General features: G+C 54.0%; 2 protein-coding genes and 1 long non-coding RNA gene across 5 annotated transcripts; 2 read left to right on the top strand and 1 right to left on the bottom strand.

Moving 5' to 3' along the window:
- Positions 1 to 652: 652 nt before the first annotated feature.
- On the bottom strand, positions 653 to 4,566 carry CALR (calreticulin). Of its 2 annotated transcripts, XM_003981922.6 has the most exons (9): positions 4,395 to 4,565; positions 3,925 to 4,026; positions 3,520 to 3,723; positions 2,991 to 3,085; positions 2,692 to 2,901; positions 2,499 to 2,612; positions 2,269 to 2,412; positions 1,522 to 1,614; positions 653 to 1,431 (listed from the first exon to the last, which is right to left on the bottom strand). In XM_003981922.6, exons 1-9 carry the CDS (start codon positions 4,483 to 4,485, stop codon positions 1,231 to 1,233), a joined length of 1,254 nt encoding a protein of 417 aa, XP_003981971.2. In that variant the 5' UTR covers positions 4,486 to 4,565; the 3' UTR covers positions 653 to 1,230. The 2 variants fall into 2 exon arrangements, with proteins under 2 accessions (XP_003981971.2, XP_044902360.1); XM_045046425.1 differs by lacking the exon at positions 3,520 to 3,723 and having other exon boundaries at positions 4,395 to 4,566.
- A 117-nt stretch (positions 4,567 to 4,683) lies between these two features.
- LOC123382309 lies at positions 4,684 to 6,415 on the top strand. Its single transcript, XR_006590511.1, has 2 exons — positions 4,684 to 4,981; positions 6,150 to 6,415. It is a non-coding gene; the product is annotated as an uncharacterized LOC123382309 (long non-coding RNA).
- A 1,187-nt stretch (positions 6,416 to 7,602) lies between these two features.
- Positions 7,603 to 16,229, top strand: FARSA (phenylalanyl-tRNA synthetase subunit alpha). 2 transcript variants are annotated; one of them, XM_019818179.3, is made up of 13 exons: positions 7,603 to 8,258; positions 10,773 to 10,910; positions 10,993 to 11,091; positions 11,175 to 11,293; positions 12,227 to 12,319; positions 12,404 to 12,532; positions 12,609 to 12,724; positions 14,156 to 14,261; positions 14,357 to 14,456; positions 14,548 to 14,716; positions 14,819 to 14,896; positions 15,050 to 15,164; positions 15,834 to 16,229. In XM_019818179.3, the coding sequence occupies exons 1-13, from the start codon at positions 8,112 to 8,114 to the stop codon at positions 15,970 to 15,972; spliced, it is 1,548 nt and encodes a 515-aa protein (XP_019673738.2). In that variant the 5' UTR covers positions 7,603 to 8,111; the 3' UTR covers positions 15,973 to 16,229. The 2 variants fall into 2 exon arrangements, with proteins under 2 accessions (XP_019673738.2, XP_003981970.2); XM_003981921.5 differs by having other exon boundaries at positions 7,606 to 8,258; positions 14,177 to 14,261.
- Positions 16,230 to 18,934: the final 2,705 nt, after the last annotated feature.

The raw sequence follows: 18,934 nt of genomic DNA, 5'->3' as shown, positions 1-18,934 counted from the left end.
CTCCAAGAATTTAAAGACCACCAGCAAAGTATTTACCACCCTTGAACCTATATTCATGATTATAAAAGGAATAGCTTTTAACACCAGCTGAGACTTCTACAACGTGGTTAAGGGGCTCCTGGGTGGCTCAGTTGGTTATGCACCCAATGGCTCAGGTCACGATCTTGCAGTGTAGGAGTTCGAGCCCTGCGTAGGGCTCTGTGCTGACGGCTGAGCCTGGAACCTGTTTTGGATTCTTTGTCTCCCTCTCTCTGTGCTGCCCCACCCCCCTCGCTCATGCTCGCTCTCTCAAAAATAAATATTAAAAAAAAGGTTTTTTTTTTATATAAGTATATATGGATGAGGGTCCAATGGATGGCATGAAATGGTGCTAAGGTGTGGGTTCATAGCCCTGCTCCACCTCTTACTAAATTCTGGCACACAGCCTCAAACCAAACTGGAATAAGAAACAAACACCAATTTGGTGCAGAGGCTCAACGAGTTCTCATGTGGAGTATCTGTAATGGCACTTAACAATTGCTCTCCTCCGACTGGTTTGGGGTTGTGGGGGTAAACAACAACTCCTATCACCTTATGGGACATTTAATCAACACTTCAGCTGCTGAAAAATGAGCCTTACTCGAGTCCCATCCCCCAGAAGGAGACACAGGAGGAAGACACAAAACTTAATTTAATAGAAATTTTGTTTGTAGTTCTTACATTCTCAGTGTGACCCGAGCTGGAACCCACTGCCCCACCCAGAAGTGGCCCAGTCCTGGGAACAGGGGAGGGAGGGAGGTGGTGGGTAGGGGTCAGAGCTCAGGCCCTAGGAGCCCTGTTCTTCCTCAGTGCTGGGGGGGGCTGGGGATGCCACCCTCTTCTCCTGCCCCCCTCTGGGATCCAGGAAGGAGAGCAGATGGAGTCTCGGGCCTGGGGCTTCTCCTCCACATTCCCCTGCCCCCTCAGGTTGGAGGGGGACTAAGGGATCTGGGGAGAGAAGGGGACAGAAGAAGGCAAAGATGTCAATCAAGAAAGAGGAGGATCATGAATAAGGACTAAGGAGAATCAAAGACAAAACACCAGTTTAAAAAAAAAGGGGGGGGGGGAACAAAACCAAAATCCACCCCAAATCACAACCCGCCTGGAAAAAATGAAAGTTCTCCAGTCTCATAGAGACATTATTTGGCGCAGCCGGCTCTGCGGCGGGAGCGCTCAGGCCTCAGTCCAGCCCTGGAGGCGGTGGTGTGGCCCCTACAGCTCGTCCTTGGCCTGGCCAGTGGCAGCATCTTCCTCCTCCTCCTCCTCCTTCTCATCCTCGTCCTCCTCATCCTCATCCTTGTCTTCCTCATCTTCCTTGTCTGCCTCCTCCTCTTCCTTACGCTTCTTGTCCTCCTCTTCCTCCTTTAGTCTCTGTTCCTCATCTTGCTTGTCCTTCATCTGCTTTTCCGCCGCCTGTACACACACCACACCCGTATTTCAGGGCCGGGCCCCCACCCACCAGACCTGCCCACCCCCAAGCCCAGGATCAGACCCTGGTCCCACCTTCGTGACACCCCAGGTCTCGTTTCCAAACTCCTCTGCGTACGCCTCGTCGTTGGTGATGAGGAAGTTGTCAAAAATGGTGCCAGACTTGACCTGGGGGGCAGGAGGATGGGTGGACGGGTGGTCAGAGGGGACAACACTCCCACCCCCTCTGTTCCCAGGACCACTACACAAGGCCCTTCATTTTCTTCATCTGTAAAATGGGGTCTCGGTCCCTTGTTCAAATATTTTTCCAGTACCTTCTACCACCCAGGCTCCATTCTAGGCACGGAATATTTGTCAGTGAATAAAACGTCAACCTGGTCTCTCTAAAGTTAATTTTCTTCCTTTGATTTTTTTCTAAAAGTCACATTTATTTATCTGTTTGTTTATATTCTTTCAGCAAGCTCTACTCCTAACGTGGAGCTTGAACTCATGCCCCCAAGTATCAAGAGTCGCATGCTCTACCAACCGAGCCAACCAAGCATCGGTGAAACTAATTTTCTAATGGGGTAATCCAATTAACTTCTAGTTGTTAAGGACAGTTGAACAAGCTCCTTTGCATAAAGGGACTGAAAATGGTAGCTGAAACATAAATAAACAAAACCTCAAAGAGAGTGCTATGAGCGCTCCATAAGACAGACCACGAAATTCTTCAGAAAAAGCACTGCTTTTGGATCAGACCAGCTCGGGGTTGAATGCTACCGTCCCTTTCCTCCTGGGTGACCCTGAACCTGTGAAGTGCTCCAGGTATCCCCTCGGTCTCACCTGCCAGAGATCTAAGCCCAGGACAGCAAAGTTTTCATAGGCATAGATGTTGCTATCAGGGGAGTACTCAGGGTTGTCAATCTCTGGGTGGATCCAAGTGCCCTTGTAATCTGGGTTGTCGATCTGCCGGGGCTTCCACTCGCCCTGCAGAAGGGGAAGGTAACCAGTGGGTGAGTGGGGGTCAGCATACTCCCCACTGTGCGTCCCCCCAACCCCGCTCAGAGCCCCACCTTGTACTCAGGGTTCTGAATCACTGGTGGTTCCCACTCTCCGTCCATCTCTTCATCCCAGTCCTCCGGCTTTTTAGCATCAGGGTCAGGAATGTGCTCGGGTTTGTCCCAGTCCTGAAGGTACACAGAGAGGTCACTCAACCCAGCTGTCCTCTACACCCTCCATGTAGGGAGAACCTGCCCAAACACCAACCTCAGGCTTGGAGTCTGTGGGGTCATCAATCTTGGCCCGCTCGTCCCAGTCTTCAGGCTTCGCAGCATCAGGATCCTTTATCTTCTTGGGAGGCAAGAAGTCCCAATCATCCTCCAAGGAGCCTGACTCCACCTGGCTGTTGTCGATCTTCACCTCATAGGTGTTATCCGGCCGCACAATCAGCGTATACAGGTGTGTGAATTCATCATCCTGAAGAGAGTGGGAGATGAGTGGCCCCGCCCACCAGGCTGGCCTCTGACACTCCCCTATCCGCCTTTTGTCACCACCCCCAGTCACACCTTGCAACGAATGTCCTTGTTGATCAGCACGTTCTTGCCCTTGTAGTTGAAGATGACATGAACCTTCTTGGTGCCAGGGCCACAGATATCCGGGCCTACGTGAAGAGTTGGTCCAGTTAGAGCAAGAGGATGCCCACCGTAGCAAAGCTCCCCGCCCCCCCTTTACAAAGCAAGACTTGGTTCTTAGATACAGATCTGCAAAGGGTCACAACACAGGAATCAGCCTGACTGGTTCTAAGGGGCCGTAGGTGGAAACTTTCAAAAAGGAAATAACTAACCAACCAACCAACCAGAGGTCTAGAATTTGATACGGCTAATATCAGGAAATAACTACATAAAACACCACAAGTTAACAGTTTCACACCAACAAATAACAATGCAATCCTCTCGTTTCCCCTCCCAAGGCAAGCCTCAACTACATAAATACAGTCCATATCCTCAAAACTACCTGTCACCAGCTTTAAGGGTCCCTGACATTTAAGTCTCCCTGTAACTAATCAGAGGTCAGCACCAGGGCGGGGCCCCTCACCAAACATGATGTTGTATTCAGAGTCTCCGTGCATGTCCGTCTGGTCCAAGCCCTCTGGAAATAGCTTCACGTAGCCGCCCCCACAGTCGATGTTCTGCTCGTGTTTTACTGTGAACTGCACCACCAGCGTCTGGCCCTTGTTGCTAAAGGGCTCAAATCTGGCCGACAAGGCATAAAAGCGGGCATCCTGGCTTGTCTGCAGCCCTAGCAAGAGACCAGAGTGAGGTCATGGCTCAGCCCCAACCTCCATAGACCCTAAGTATTGGCCGTACAAACCACTGCCCCTTCCTCCCCCCCTGCCCCGCTCATGGGGATCCCAAGCTATGTCTGTCGTGTGCAAGAGCTTCCTCCAGGAAGTCCCCCTGAATCCGATCACCGCCCCCCCCAACTCCGCCAGGCTCTTACCTTTATCCTTTTCCTGGTCACCGTAGAACTTGCCGGAACTCAGAACAAATTTACCAAAATCTGACTTGTGTTTGGATTCAATCCAGCGGTCGGTCCACCCGTCTAGAGGATCAAAGGGGCAGGCTCAGTGCGGCCGTACTGACCCACTCCACCCCCACCGAATATCTGCCAGTAGCCTCAAACTGCTGCGGATTGGAAAAGGGATAACCCCCGACTGCCCCCGCCCCAACCTCTAGTTTGACACCTTGGATGGCTTAAAGGATCCTCCGCCAAACCCTAACTCACGCCGCGAGAGTCCGCTGCACCCTCGACGCTCCCCAAGGGACACACAACGGAGGCTCGCCTGCGGCTTTAGTCCCCGGAGGCCACCGTATTGGCCCTCTAAGCAGTAATTACAAGCGACGACGCAGATCTAGGCTGGGGGACCGCTTTCGTCGTCGCGGCGGCCTCGAGGCGGGACCAGGCCTTACCTCCGTCCAGAAACTGCTCCTTGAAGTAGACGGTGGGCTCGGCGGCGGCCAGGCCGAGGAGGCCGAGCAGCAACGGCACGGGTAGCAGCATGGCGGGCCGAGGGGGCGGCGGCGCGCGGGCCCTTTAAACCTCTCCTCCGGCGGCGACTCTGCAGTAGGGACGGACGCTGCCGCCGGCCGCGCGTTTTTATACCCTACTGTCTCTCAAACCAACCTGGCCCGGCCTCTTGTCCCGCCCTCCGCACCTGATGATTGGTCAGTGGTCACGGCCCTGACTTTCCATTGGGTCCTTGTCGTCTGAGCAGGTTAGTATGTGCCTCGGAACGCAGGGTTCCCAGATGGCCGATTTCTATTGGCCATACAACTGGCCAATGAAGGACGACCACGCGTTGTGGGGGCCGCCCACCGATGTGGTGGGGGCCTCGAGCCCCTCTGGCCAGGTCATGTGACCAGACCTCGACCCAACCCCGCCCTAGCCCGCGCGCTTAGCTCCCGATCTGGGAGTTTAAAGAACGCGCGCGAGTGCCGCTGTCACTGCTCAGGACCGGGGTCCTGCCCCAGCTCGCCTTCTCTCGTCCCCTCTGCGGGTAAGGGTGGGCACGGTTTTCCCAACCACTTTCTACCCTGCAGTTGGGGAACCCCTACTGACGCGTTCGCTCTCGCTCGCCCCCGCCCCGGGCCACGGTGGGGCAGAGGGCGCCTGAGCTCAGAGGCCGAGTCCTTGGGTCTTCACTTCATCCCGGTGCCACAGCCTTGCAGGCCAGAGAGTAAAATGTTAGCTCTCTCCTCTCTGGCCCCTAGTGCCCTGGCCGCCTGTCAGACTGCTGCTGTGTGACCGGGGCAAGTCACTTAGCATCTGAAGACACAGGATCCCCTAAGAGGCTAGGAGGAGAAACTTTGGCTAGGTGCCGCCCTACAAAACCGCTTTCAGTGCTGTTAGGGTTGTCCTGGGACAGAGGGAAGGAAGCCCAGAAGGCTCCAAGATGTGACTATAGGCTGTGGTTCCCAGAGTGGGGTAGGGTTGTTCCTCTAATTGCGGCCTCTCCTTTACCCCTCCCTCAGCCAGTAAAGGGGTCGCTGCCTGTGGTCTCCCACAAACGGCCTGCCTTTTGCAATTAAACGGCTAAAGAAGAGAGGATGGGGGTTCCGTTGGGGAGGAAAAAAAGAGACAGATGGTGGGGAAGATAAAGTCCAAGGGAGATGGGCAGGACCCCTGAGTCTAGAGTCTTCTGAAGCCAAAGGCACGTGACTGACAGTGACAGACACCATCTCCCTGCCCCCAAGCTGCAGGAAGCAGGAAGGAGGGCTGGGGGTTTCCCAAACCCTGAGCAAACAGGCTCTGGACCTGGGAACGTGGGCTTGGAAGGGGGAATCCTGGCAAAAGCGGGGAGGGGGGGGTGCTTCAGGGATAGTGGTGGGGACTCAGAAAAGGGAGGAATAAGGAGTCTTGGAGAAGTTGGGGTTCTGCCCCAGGCAGTATCCAGTATCAGCCAACCTGAACCCCCCCCCAATCCCTGGTCATGAGGAGCCCCAATCTGGGGTGGCGACTGCAGGCCTGCCACTGACCCTCCAGCCTTCCCTCCCTTCCCCCAATCCCTGGTCATGAGGAGCCCCAATCTGGGGTGGCCGCTGCAGGCCTGCCACTGACCCTCCAGCCTTCCCTCCCTTCCGCCATATGTCATGCACACATGAGCTTGGTGCTTCCTGCTCGAATGTGGACACTCTGACGGTCTTATTCACTTTACCATCCCCCAGTGTCTCTTGCAGCACCTGGCACCCGGCAGGCTTAAAATCTACTCGCTATGTGACAGACAGAAGGAAAGACTCTTGGAGGAATTCAATAAACAAAACAGGAAGAAAGTGCTTTGAAGCTAAGAAGGGACTTTGAGGGACACATCCCGAATTTTTATCAGGAGCTTACCGAAGGGTCAGGATTGGGTGATGTTGCGTAAACCCATCTTCCCGGCTCAAATAGTAACCGTGATGGTTAAATGAGTAAAGGTGTTCTGCTTAGAATCGCACTTGTCACATGCTCCACACAGTTGACTCTTAGCAAGTACGTGTACGTGTGTGGGTAGTATTTTCACTTAAATAACCTGTGTTTATAGCATCTCTATCCAGGCAAGGAAACAGGCACAGAAGGATTAAGCGATTTGGGTGAGTGGCATAAATGGGATTAGAATCTTACACTGCCTACTATAATCTCCACTGGCCACATGTGACTGTTGACCATTTGAGATGTAGCTTGTCCCAACTGAGATGTGCCATAGCCGTAGAAGCACTCATCAGATTCTGGAGACTTAGTACGGAAAAAGAATGTGAAGTATTTCATTAGTAATTTTACAGTAAGTATGGAAATAATCATTTGGACCTGGCAAGTTTGGTAAATTCTTCCAATTAATTTCACCCATTTTGTTTTTGACATTGCTACTGGAAAGCTTAAAATTAGATTTGTGTCCCGCATTCTATCTCCACAGGCCAGAACTGGTTTCGAGTATGCATTATTGCCCTGACATTGATCTTCTCCGAGCATTCAGGGATGGGGGGGTGGGATCGGAGGTGTTTATAGTTTCTGGCACCATATCTAGCAACTGTTTGTTGCTAGAGACCTGCCACCCTCTTGAGCCTCCATTTTCACATTTGTGAAATGGCGATGATATCAATATCTGTATCAAAGTTTTTGGGAAAATGAAATAACACACCCGAAGCACTTAGCACTGGGCAGAGCACACAGGGATGTCCATGTGGGTTAGCTGCTACCTTGACTGTAACTATTATTAGTTGACTCCCTCTCCCCTTTGTATATAGGGAGAGTCCCTACCTAGTCTCCCTTTAAAAACTTAAAAGTAAGGGCGCCTGTGGGGCGCCTGGGTGGCGCAGTCGGTTAAGCGTCCGACTTCAGCCAGGTCACGATCTCGCGGTCTGTGAGTTTGAGCCCCAGGTCGGGCTCTGGGCTGATGGCTCAGAGCCTGGAGCCTGTTTCCGATTCTGTGTCTCCCTCTCTCTCTGCCCCTCCCCCGTTCATGCTCTGTCTCTCTCTGTCCCAAAAATAAATAAACGTTGAAAAAAAAAATTAAAAAAAAAAAAAAAGTAAGGGCCCCTGAGTGTCTTAGGTAAGTGTCTGACTTTTGATACTGGCTCAGGTCATGATCTCACAGTTTGTGGGAACAAGCCCAGCCAGGCTCTGCGCTGACAGTGTGGAGCCTGCTTGGGATTCTCTCTCCCTCTCTCTCTCCCCCCCCCTCCCCCACTGGTTGTTTTCTCTCTCTTAAAAATAAACACTAAAATTTAAGGGGGGGGGCACCTTAAAAGTAGTTGACCAGGGAATGACTGTCCCTGAAGCCCACCACCTACAGCCCTCCCACAGGCCAATACAGAAAGGCAGAGGGCTCCTGGGCACAGAGAGACAGAAGTCCAAGGTCACACTGCCTGCTGGAGGTGGGGCTGGGTGACACTTAAAACAACTCTGTGATTCTGTCCTTGAGGTTTGCAATTTGGCCTCTCTAGTCCACCAGACACCACTATTGCAGCTAGGGTGGAGGTGGGCACGGTGTCCCTCCCACCCCCTAAGGTTCCATCGCCACACTGAAGATGGCGGCATTCTGAGCCCGCCACAAGGTCCGCCACGCTCAAGATGGCGACACACACTCCCGGCGCCGGTTCCGGTTCCGGTTGTTCAGGCTCCGGCGGGATACGCCGAGCACGCTGGGCACAGCCATGGCGGACGGCCCGGTGGCGGAGGTGCTGCTGAGGCAGCTGGCGACGGCCGACGGCGGCCTGGACAGCGCGGAGCTGGCGGCTAAGCTGGGCGTGGAGCACCAGGCAGTGGTGGGCGCCGTGAAGAGCCTGCAGGCGCTGGGAGAGGTAAGTCGGGCCCGTGATGCCTGGCCTTCTCGCTTTTGTACCTGCAGTCCTCTTGCCTGGAAGGCACTGCTTCTTGGGGAGTCCTTCAGGAGTCCATCCTGGGGTGCGCGGGCAGGGAGTCGGAAACAAGCGAGAGCCCGGGAGCGCTGACGTTCCGTTCGCAGTAAATGTCCATTGAGAGAGAGTTGGCGGGGGCGAGGGGCACGATGGTGAGCCAGGAAGAGGCGGTCTCTGCCCTCACGGAGATTGCGATCTAATGAGGGAGACCCTCAGGTGACCTGCAGAGTGATGGAGGAAGCACAGGCAACCCAGAGGTGACAGCTGGCCCAGCCTGGGGAGTCAAAGAGAACGTCCTGGAGGAGGTGGCAGCCGAGTCGGGCCTCTGCACTGAGGACGAAAGCTTCAGGATCAATGGTGGGAACGGGAAACAGGCGTAGAAAGGCATTAGTAGAGCCAAAACTTACAAGGCCTCGTAGGTCTTTATCTCATGGGGGTACTGGGGGAGCTGGAGCCAGTCAGATGTATGTGCTGTCTGCATCACTTGGGGGAAGGATTGGCAGGGGCAGGACTGGTGGTGAGGGGAGGAAGGCAGAGGCTGGCACATCCCCAGGGTAGAGGGCATGGTGTCTGGCTGTAGGGAGGCGGGTGGAAGGGAGAGGGGATTCCTGGCAAGGCAGGGGGAGCATGGATGAAGCCCAGCCTTTTTGACTTGGACAAGTGAAAGGTGATAGAGCCATAAGAGGAGATTCCGAGAGGCCTGTGGGCCCCCCAGGAGGCTGGATCCTCAAGGCTAGGAATCAGAAAATATAACTGGGGTATGTATTCATTGAACTCATATTCTGTGCCCCACTTTGGTCTCAACTTCATTTATCATCTAGTCCTTGCCATAACTGGAGGATGTTAGCACTGTTACGCCCGCTTTGCAGATGTGACAGTTTCTGAGCACTGGTCAGTGACTTGATCAGCGTCATGAGAAGGGACAGGCAAACCTGGATTTGAAATTAAGCATTCAGGGGAGCCTGGGTGGCTCAGTCGAACATCTGACTTCGGCACAGGTCATAATCTCCTGGTTCACGAGTTTGAGCTCCACATCCGGCTCTGTGCTTACAGCTCAGGGCTTGGACCCTGCTTCGGATTCCGTGTCTCCCTCTCTCTCTCTGCCCCTTCCCAGCTCATGCTATGGCTCTCTCTCTCAAAAATGAATAAACATTAACAAAATTTTTTTTTTTAATTTTCTTTTTTTTGAACGTTTATTTATTTTTGGGACAGAGAGAGACAGAGCATGAACGGGGGAGGGGCAGAGAGAGAGGGAGACACAGAATCGGAAACAGGCTCAGAGCCTGACGCGGGGCTTGAACTCACGGACCGCGAGATCGTGACCTGGCTGAAGTCGGACGCTTTAACCGACTGCGCCACCCAGGCTCCCCAACAAAATTTTTAAAAGACAAAGAAATTGAGTATTCAGGCTGCAGATCCTGAGGTTATCAGTGCAGGAAAGGTATTTTGTGGGGTGACAGTACCTTGTCTGATGTGGAATTGACTTGTGCTGGTCACAGAAGGTTAAATAGTGGCTATTTGATGTGGTTCAGTCTAACAGCAGAGATGGTAATAACAATGATAGGAACAGTGGTTAGAATTTATGCAGTATTTGCTGCTTACTGAATCTGTTACTTGTCAAGAAAACTTCCTGTGGTAGAGCCCATCACACCCTTCTCTTGTGGATAAGAAAACTTGCTCAGGGAAGTTTAACAACTTTCCCAAGTTCACACAGGGAGTGAGGAGCAGAGCTGGGAATTAGAATGAAAAGGGAGCTAAGCCCTATGGGCCCCAGCCGGCTTTGCCCCTCTTTTTTTTTTTTATTTAAAAAAATTTTTTTAACATTTATTTATTTTTGAGACAGGGAGAGACAGCATGAACGGGGCAGGGTCAGAAAGAGAGGGAGACACAGAATCTGAAACAGGCTCCAGGCTCTGAGCTGTCAGCACAGAGCCTGACGTGGGGCTCGAACTCACGGACCGCGAGATCATGACCTGAGCCGAAGTCAGATGCTTAACTGACTGAGCCACCCAGGCGCCCCGACCTTGCTCCTCTTTATACGACCTGGACCCATCCTTACTGTGGAGCTTTGGGTCCCTGTGTGTCATGTGGACACGGGGGCCCTTCTCTGACACTCCGGGCGCTGAGATGTGAACACGTCAAATGTGGAGACGAGTCAGTTCACCTGGGACCTTAAAAATCTTTCTTGGATTCGAAAGCATTCGAATTTATTTTTTTGCTAGGTACCATTCTTAGGACTTTACCTCACTCTGGGAGGTGTGAGCCATCTCTCATTATCTGCATGTTACAGAAGGGAAACGGAGGCTCAGCAAGGGGCAGTCAGTCACTCAGCTGGGAAGTGGTGCAGCTCGGATGTGAGGCAGGCTTCGGGCACTCTGCAAGCCCGGTGCTGTGGTGAGGGCGTGCCTGGCTCTGAACCCTGTCTCTGTGCGCGCCCCCTCCCCCGTTTCCCTGCAGATCATTGAGGCTGAGCTACGTTCCACCAAGCGCTGGGAGCTTACCGCTGAGGGCGAGGAGATAGCCCGGGAGGGCAGCCATGAGGCCCGGGTGTTTCGCAGCATCCCCCCGGAGGGCCTGGCCCAGAGCGAGCTTATGGTAAGGGCCTAGGGACAAGGCCCAGGGAGGTGACGGGGTCAGGTGGCCCCATGCTCCACTTACTGTGGCCTTACTCCCCCAGCGACTGCCCAGCGGCAAGGTGGGCTTCAGCAAGGCCATGTCCAACAAGTGGATCCGCGTGGATAAGAGTGCAGCTGATGGGCCCCGTGTGTTCCGAGTGGTGAGTCCCTGCGTACAGGGGGGCAGGTGTGCACATGGGCACCTGGCCCTCACAGTGCCTCACACCTGTCATCATCACGGCAGGTGGACAGCGTGGAGGACGAGGTGCAGCGGCGGCTCCAACTGGTCCAGGGTGGGCAGGCTGAGAAGCTGGGTGAGAAGGAAAGGAGTGAGCTCAGGAAGAGGAAACTGCTGACCGAAGTGTGAGTGGGTGCCCCCTTTCCATCAGCCATCATCTGTGTGGTCCCGGAGGAGTGGGGGGAGGGAGCCGTCCTGCCCACACTGGGGCAGTGCTGTCAGTGTCCTCCAAGCTGTGTTTTACCCTATGGTTGTCAAGCACTCATGCCAGGTTCATGCCGCCTCAGGGCCTTTGCTCATGCCACGAGTTCTGCCGAGAACTGTCTCCTCTTAAGCCCAGCTTGCGCATCACACCTGTGCCTGTGTGTCACCTTAAAGAGGCCATCCTGACACCGATCTCTCCCTTTGAGTTCCATAAAAGCTGCTCGCTTATACTTTCCATTCTGGGTGCCATGTTTATTTCCTTTACGGCTCTGATTTCAGTGTCTGAAATTGATTGAATGCTGGGACCTGCACAGGCTGGGGGCTCTGCTCTCACAGGGCTGACGTACCCTTTGAGCAGGTACCAAGTGGCATAGTGGTTATGAGAACACAGACTGGAGGAGGGCTGCCCAATCCAGGTCCGGGCTCCTGGCACTTACTAGTTGGGTGACCTTTGCCAAGGCATTCGATCTTTCTGGGCCTCAGGTTCCTCATCTGTAAAATGACCTCTTTTCACAAAGTAGTGGGATGATTGCAGTGGAAGAGAAGAGAGCCTGGCACGGGATAAACCCTTGAGACTTCACCTATTATTCTTACTCAGCTGGGTGCTTAAGTACCTTGAACAGGTCCTGGCACATAGTAGATTCTAGTTAAATGCTTGTTGAACGAATAAGTGAATGGGCACAGCAATGTAGGTGTGGGCCAAATAAGAGAATTTCCGGTGACGAGAGATGTTGGGAAGAAAATAAAGTAGAGCGACTGAGTGGGGAGTGTTGGGGTCAGCCTCAGATAGGAGTTCAAGGGAAGCCTCTGGAAAGAGGTGACAGTGGGCAACCCCTCCTCTCCTCTGGCCTCAGGACCCTGAAGACCTACTGGGTGAGCAAAGGCAGTGCCTTCAGTACCAGCATCTCCAAACAGGAGACAGAGCTGAGCCCAGAGATGATCTCCAGGTAGGGAGTGGCCCCAGGGACTGGGGTAGGTCGGGGAGGGAGGGCAGCCCTCACCAGGCCCCTGTGCCCTGCATCCTCTGACAGCGGCTCCTGGCGGGACCGGCCCTTCAAGCCGTACAATTTCTTGGCCCATGGCGTCCTCCCAGATAGCGGCCACCTGCACCCTCTGCTCAAGGTCCGCACGCAGTTCCGGCAGATCTTCCTGGAGATGGGGTGAGCACAGGGCCGGGGGTGGGGTCGGCCCAGCCACAGGGCTCAGGCCAGATGGTCAGGCTTCATCTCCCTCCAGGTTCACGGAGATGCCGACCGACAACTTCATCGAGAGCTCCTTCTGGAACTTTGATGCACTTTTCCAGCCCCAGCAGCACCCAGCACGTGACCAACATGACACTTTCTTCCTTCGAGGTAGGTGGGGTGGGCACCACCATCAGAGGCGCCAGGCCCGGGCAGAACTTTTTGGAGTGGCATACTTACTTGACGGAATAAACTCCATCCTCGCTGTGGCCCAGCGGGCCACTGTGAGCTGGGCCCGTTGACCTCTGTGACTTCCTTCCACGTCCTGTCCTGCCCACTTCGTGGCCCTGGCCCGTGCTGCCAGGCAGCTCTCGGCCAAGGACCATCTTCTCCCAGATCTTCGAGGTGGGCTGCAGCATCAGACCTCTGCTAACGTGTCACCTCATAGAGGCCACCTTGACATGCCTTTGTCCCCCCCAAGGTCAAAACATCCCTCGTCCCTAGTCTCTAAGCTTGGTTCCCGTTTTTTTCTTTTTTTCACAGTGCTTAGTACTGTCTGAAATTGAATGACTTTCCACAGTGATTGTCATCGTCCCGCACAGGAAGGCAGGGGAGGCCACTGAGTTGGGTGCCTGTTACCCGGCCAGGAACAACAGTGGCATTGCTGTCATAGTTACCATGGCCCCCAAAACTTATTAAGTACTCACCATATGCCAGCCGCTGTTCTAATTCTCCTGCCAATTGTAGGAAGTACCGCTGTTAGCTCTCTTATATAAATGAGAAAAGTGGGGTTCAGAGAAGGAACATCGCTTGCCAGGGTCACACGGCTTATAAGCGGTGAAGCTGGGATTTGATGTCAGGCTTTTCAGGTGCACCAAAATGATGTTTCTGGAAAGGGATCTTAAGAATTTGCATATTCACACAACAAGTGATTGTTCGGCCTCTCCTGTGTGCCAGGATCTTTATTAAACACCTGGGTTACCGCAGGGCGCCTGGGTGGCTCAGTCGGTTGAGCGTCCGACCTCGGCTCAGGTCATGATCTCGAGCTCCGTGGGTTCGGGCCCCGCATCGGCCTCTGTGCTGACAGCTCAGAGCCTGGAGCCTGTTTCAGATTCTGTGTCTCTCTCTCTCTCTCTCTCTGACCCTCCCCCGTTCATGCTCTGTCTCTTTCTGTCTCAAAAATAAACAAACGTTAAATAAAATCAAGCCTTTGTTTAAGTAAAGGCCAAAGGACATAAGGGAGAGAACCATATCTGGGAAGGAAAGTTCCAGGAGAGAATGGCCAGTGCAAAGGCCCTGAGGCTGGAATGTGCCTGGTATGCTGACGTATCAGCGGGGAGGCCCTGTGACTGGAGGGAGTGATCAGTTAGGAAGGAATGGGAGGTGACAGGACTGCATCACCAGAGAGCGAGCTTCATCACCTCCCCCCACCCCCCCTCCACCCCCAGGGAGACGGAGGGCTCTGGGCAGAGGAGGGATGTGACTGACTCGGATGTTCGCCAGCACCCTCTGGCCGCCGTGGGTGGCGAGGGTGGGAGCTGCACGTGTTGCTGTCTGTCCTCTGTGCAGTGGCTGTTTGAGAAATGCTCCTTGACTGACCAGGTGATGCTCTGTCCTGCCCAGATCCAGCTGAGGCCCTGCAGCTTCCAATGGACTACGTCCATCGGGTCAAGCGGACCCACTCTCAGGGTGGCTACGGCTCACAGGGGTGAGGCGGGCCCAGGGCTTCGGGGTGTCGGGATGGGGGAAGAAGGTCGGGGACCTGAAGGCCACAACGTGGACTTGCCATTTGTCCTCCTGAAGGTACAAATACAACTGGAAGCTGGAAGAGGCCCGGAAAAACCTGCTGCGCACGCACACCACGTCGGCCAGTGCCCGCGCCCTCTACCGCCTGGCCCAGAAGGTGCAGCTCAGCCTGGGCGGTGGGGGAGGCTGGGGGCTGTCCTACCGGCCTTCTGACCTACTCCCGGGCCTGGCCTGCCTGTCGCCCCCAGAAGCCCTTCACGCCGGCCAAGTACTTCTCCATCGATCGTGTGTTCCGAAACGAGACCCTAGATGCCACACACCTGGCCGAGTTCCACCAGATCGAGGGTGTGGTGGCTGACCACGGCCTCACCCTAGGCCACCTCATGGGCGTCCTGCGGGAGTTCTTCACGAAGCTGGGTAGGCAGGCGGGGCCACAGTGGGCGGTGTTAGTGGGGCCGAGGATGCCATGGCCGCCAGGCTCATCTTCCACTCCTCTGTTCCCCCGCTTCCCCTGCCCAGGTATCACCCAGCTGCGCTTCAAGCCGGCCTACAACCCCTACACGGAGCCCAGCATGGAGGTGTTCAGCTACCACCAAGGTCAGGGTGGAACCTGGTCCTGGGAGGGGGAGGGATGTCTCAGGCTGCCTACGCTCAGCCCGGGTCCCTTTCACTGCCAAGCCCACTCCCAAGCTCACTGCCAGACCCAGCATCATCCACACGATCTGCCCTGTCCTTCTCCTTCTTCTACAGGCCTGAGGAAGTGGGTGGAAGTCGGGAATTCTGGGATCTTCCGCCCCGAGATGCTGCTGCCCATGGGACTCCCCGAAAACGTGTCGGTCATTGCTTGGGGCCTCTCCCTGGAGCGGTGAGTGCCCAAACCACTCAGGGTGTCTGACTTGACGGGCCCGGGGGCCTGCAGACCTCCAGCACCGTCCGTCTATTCACTCACTCGATAAGCCTTTAGTGAGCATCTGCTGTATGCTTGGTCCTGTGCTATGAGGATGACAGCACACGTCCCTGCCTCTGTGAAGTTAGGGTCGTGGTGCAGTGGAAAGGATGATAATTAGTAAGATACATAAGTAAATCGAACAGGTAAAGTCTGGAGTGTGTCTGAGGCCAGTAAGTGCTGTAGGGAAAATGCAGCAGGGAGGACTAAGGAGACAAGGTTATCAGGGAAGGCTTCGAGGAAGAGGCGGTATCTGAGCAAAGACTGGAGGTGAGTGGAGTAAGCCAGGGGAATACTGGGAAGGGTGTTCAGTCAGCAGGAACAGGCAGTGCAAAGTCCCTGAGGCAGGAATGTGCGTGCTGTGTTTGGAGAACACTGAGGTCGAGGTGGCCGGAGGGAGAGTCAGTAGAGTGAGATGAGATGAGGGTGGGAAAGGGGCAGGACACAGAACACGTCAGGGCCTTGTGAGCCCTGGGAGCAACTCGAGCTTTTATTCGAAGGAGATGGGAACCGTCGGAGAGGGTCTGATCAGAGGAGAGCGTGACCTGACGTGGTGTTAAAACTGTTTCCTCCCCTCCCCACCCAAAGCCCAACAATGATCAAATACGGCATCAACAACATCCGGGAGCTGGTGGGCCACAAGGTGAACCTGCAGATGGTGTACGACAGCCCCCTGTGCCGCCTAGACGCTGAGCCGGGGCCCCCACGGACACAGGGCACCGCATGACGTGGACCGCCCCGGAATAGCCCGCCTTCCCTGAGCCCCTGCCGTCCAGCCCCTTTGCATCCCTGCCAGTGACCCTCTCGTATTTATGAGGCCTCTGTGAGGCCATCCCCCCGTCCCTGGTAGCTCCTCTTTGCCCATCTGCCCCACGATCCCGGGGGTGGGGGGTGGGGGGCAGGTAGCAGGTATGATCCATGAAGGTGGGCCCTAGGGAGCCCTGCAGGCCAGCTGCTGGCTAATAAAGTGGGCATTTGTCCTCATATGGTGCCTTTCCTTAGGGATGGAGGAGTGTGAGGAGTCCTTGGTGTGAGGGGTGGTGGGTTGGGGATCCTGGAACCTCAGGAGCCCCTGGCTTGCCTGAGCCTGCTCCATCCCCCTGGGGAGGACTGGCTCCATCAAGCATTTACCCGTCACCTGGTGGTGCCAGGCTGTCCTCTAGGTGAATGGAACAGAAGCCCCCCGCCCCGGGCGAGGGGCATTTGGGAGGGGAAGGTCAAGGCAGGTGCCAAGATTCCCCCTGGGAGCCCAGCAAGGTGGGGTGACGGGCAACTTTAAAACACTGCCCCCTCCCCTCCTCTTTTTTTTAAAGAGCAGTTTCTGGCGCACAGCAAAATTGCGCAGAAAGTACGGAAATTTCCCCGTATACCTTCTGCCCCCACGCGTGCACAGCCTCCCTTCTGTCAACATCTTCGCCGCCAGAGGGGTGCATTTGTTACAATGAGTGGACTACACAGTCACCCACGGTTGGTTCATGGTTTACATTGTGGTTCGTGCTCGGTGTTGTAAATTCTCTGGGTTTGGACAACGTAAGATGATGTGTTTCCATCGCTACGGTATCATGCAGAGTATTTTCACTGCCCTAAAAGTCTTGTGCTCCGCCTGTTCATCCCTCCATCCTCCCCCTAAAAAGCTGCTCTCATAAGGGGCACCTGGGTGGCTCAGTGGGTTAAGCGTCTGACTTCAGCTCAGGTCATGATCTCACGGTTCGTGAGTTCGAGCCCCATGTCAGGCTCTGCTGACAGCTCAGAGCCTGGAGCCTGCTTCGGATTCCGTTGTCTTTCTCTCTCTCTGCCCCTCCCCTGTTCGAGCTGTCTCTCTCTCAAAAATAAGTGAACATTAAAAAAACTCTCATAAGGATTTCACGGGGGCTCAGAATAGGGAGATGAGTAGGACAGAGCTTCGTGAGCCCACATTGGACGGTGAGTGGGATCTCTGTTTCTGTGCAGATGTTTTAAAGCAAATCTCAGCCTCCACATTGCTCACCCCACATCTTCAGGGTCAGTGCACTTTGGAAATGTGAACAGTTGTATAACCATGAAGCCGTCGTTAAACCCAAACAGTTGGCAGCTGAGGCCGTGGGCTTCTCCAGTCCCAGGGCCTGTGGGCACCAATCTCCCAAGGGCTACTTGGTCGATTTTTTTTTCCTTTATTTCAAATTAATTCACTCATACGGAAAAATACTCATTCATGCAACAAATGTGCACCTCCTGAGTCCCAGCAACGTCCTGAGCTGAAGACCGCAAAGCCGATTCAGGTCCCTGCCGTTGGGAGCTGGCGTGGGGGGGCGGGGGCGGGGGGGAAGGGAACACAGGAGGCATAAACATAAATGCAGAAATGGAGGGAGAGGTGAGGCCACAGAAAAGTGAAGGTGGGTGGGGAAGGTGAAGCATATATAATGTTAAAATTAAGCCTAATGGGCGCCTGGGTGGCTCAGATGGTTGAGCGTCCGAATTCGGCTCAGGTCATGATCTTGCAGTCGGTGAGTTCGAGCCCCGCATCAGGCTCTGTGCTGACAGCTCAGAGCCTGGAGCCTGCTTCGGAATCTGTGTCCCCCTCTCTCTCCGCCCCACCCCTGTTTGTGCTCTCACTTTTTCAAAAATGAATAAACGTAAAAAAAAAAAAAAAAAAGCCTAACACCATCTGCCCAGGTTGGATCAAATCGGCACATTGTATTTGTTTTGGGTCTTTCACATTTTAGATCCATGTGCCTAATGGTTTGAAGAGCCTGTGGGCTTGTCCTATCTCCTTTAGCCAGCACCTTGCTGAGATTGCTCCCTCCTAAATTTGGTGTTTCTCATTCTCCTGTGTTTTTAAGCTTTTGCTATTGTATATATTATTTTCACAAAACATGGTTGGACTTTGCTTGTCTTCAGAAGTTACACAGACGCTGCACCATTAAAAAAAAATTCCAGCAAATTGTGTGTTGCTTTTGTTCCTGGTCAGTGTGTACGTGTTTGTGTGTGCATGCTTAACAGTAAATCTTTGAGATTTTTCTCAGATAATCCTCAAATCTTCAAATCTGGTGCTGCAGGAAGCTACATTTTGCTTACATTGTGGCTTTGCCACAAGATAACTAATGTTAGCTGCTTTGTATTAAACTATTGTGTTCCATATGTTTTTCTCTGAATCCCTTACAGTAGTCTGACGTTTTAGATTTTATTGCCTCAGTTACAGGCAAAGATGGATTTTGAGATTGAGTGGCAGTTTTATGCCGCCCCCGCCCCCGCCCCCTCCAGCCCCTCTTGCTGGTAAGAGAGCCCAGATTCAAGCCACGTTCTCCAGAATGTAGGTGTCAAGATGTGTGCCCGTCCTTGTGTGGCAGGAGACAGAGCCCTGCGCAGGATCCCTGCTGCCTCTCCTACCTGGACACTATGCCAGGTGTTTCAGAGAGCAGGTCCACCTTACCAGTGAACTGGAGCAAAATCCTAACCCCTTGCTTCGGCTCCCAGCCCAAAGCTGCCCAACATTGATCCCTCACCCACAACCCCTGTTCTCCCTCCCCACTAGGCCTAGCTGCTCAAGCACACTTGAGTTTGCTCTCCTCAGGACCTTTGCACTGCAAACACCTATTCAAATCCTTTGCCCATTTTTAAGGGGAGGGGGGTTGTCTTATTATCCAGTTGTAAGAATTCTTTGTAGATGCTGGCTGTGAGTTATGGATACATGTTTTGCAAACATTTTCTCC

Source organism: Felis catus, chromosome A2 (genome assembly GCF_018350175.1).
Source record: "Felis catus isolate Fca126 chromosome A2, F.catus_Fca126_mat1.0, whole genome shotgun sequence".
In the NCBI taxonomy this organism is placed as follows: Eukaryota; Metazoa; Chordata; class Mammalia; order Carnivora; family Felidae; genus Felis; species Felis catus.
Note: the sequence above shows the minus strand (reverse complement) of the source record. Positions and strands in the feature narration are given on the sequence as shown.

What these genes read in the sequence shown, in the direction of transcription:
- CALR (XM_003981922.6), bottom strand. Translation starts at nt 4,485, where the DNA reads ATGCTGCTACCCGTGCCGTTGCTGCTCGGCCTCCTCGGCCTGGCCGCC. An exon ending in GGAGCAGTTTCTGGACGGAG is followed by an intron (nt 4,027 to 4,394) that starts GTAAGGCCTGGT and finishes TTGATCCTCTAG; the next exon opens with ACGGGTGGACCGACCGCTGG. An exon ending in AGACCTGGGGTGTCACGAAG is followed by an intron (nt 1,432 to 1,521) that starts GTGGGACCAGGG and finishes GTGTGTGTACAG; the next exon opens with GCGGCGGAAAAGCAGATGAA.
- FARSA (XM_019818179.3), top strand. Translation starts at nt 8,112, where the DNA reads ATGGCGGACGGCCCGGTGGCGGAGGTGCTGCTGAGGCAGCTGGCGACG. An exon ending in AGGAAACTGCTGACCGAAGT is followed by an intron (nt 11,294 to 12,226) that starts GTGAGTGGGTGC and finishes CTCTGGCCTCAG; the next exon opens with GACCCTGAAGACCTACTGGG. An exon ending in GGTGGCTACGGCTCACAGGG is followed by an intron (nt 14,262 to 14,356) that starts GTGAGGCGGGCC and finishes GTCCTCCTGAAG; the next exon opens with GTACAAATACAACTGGAAGC.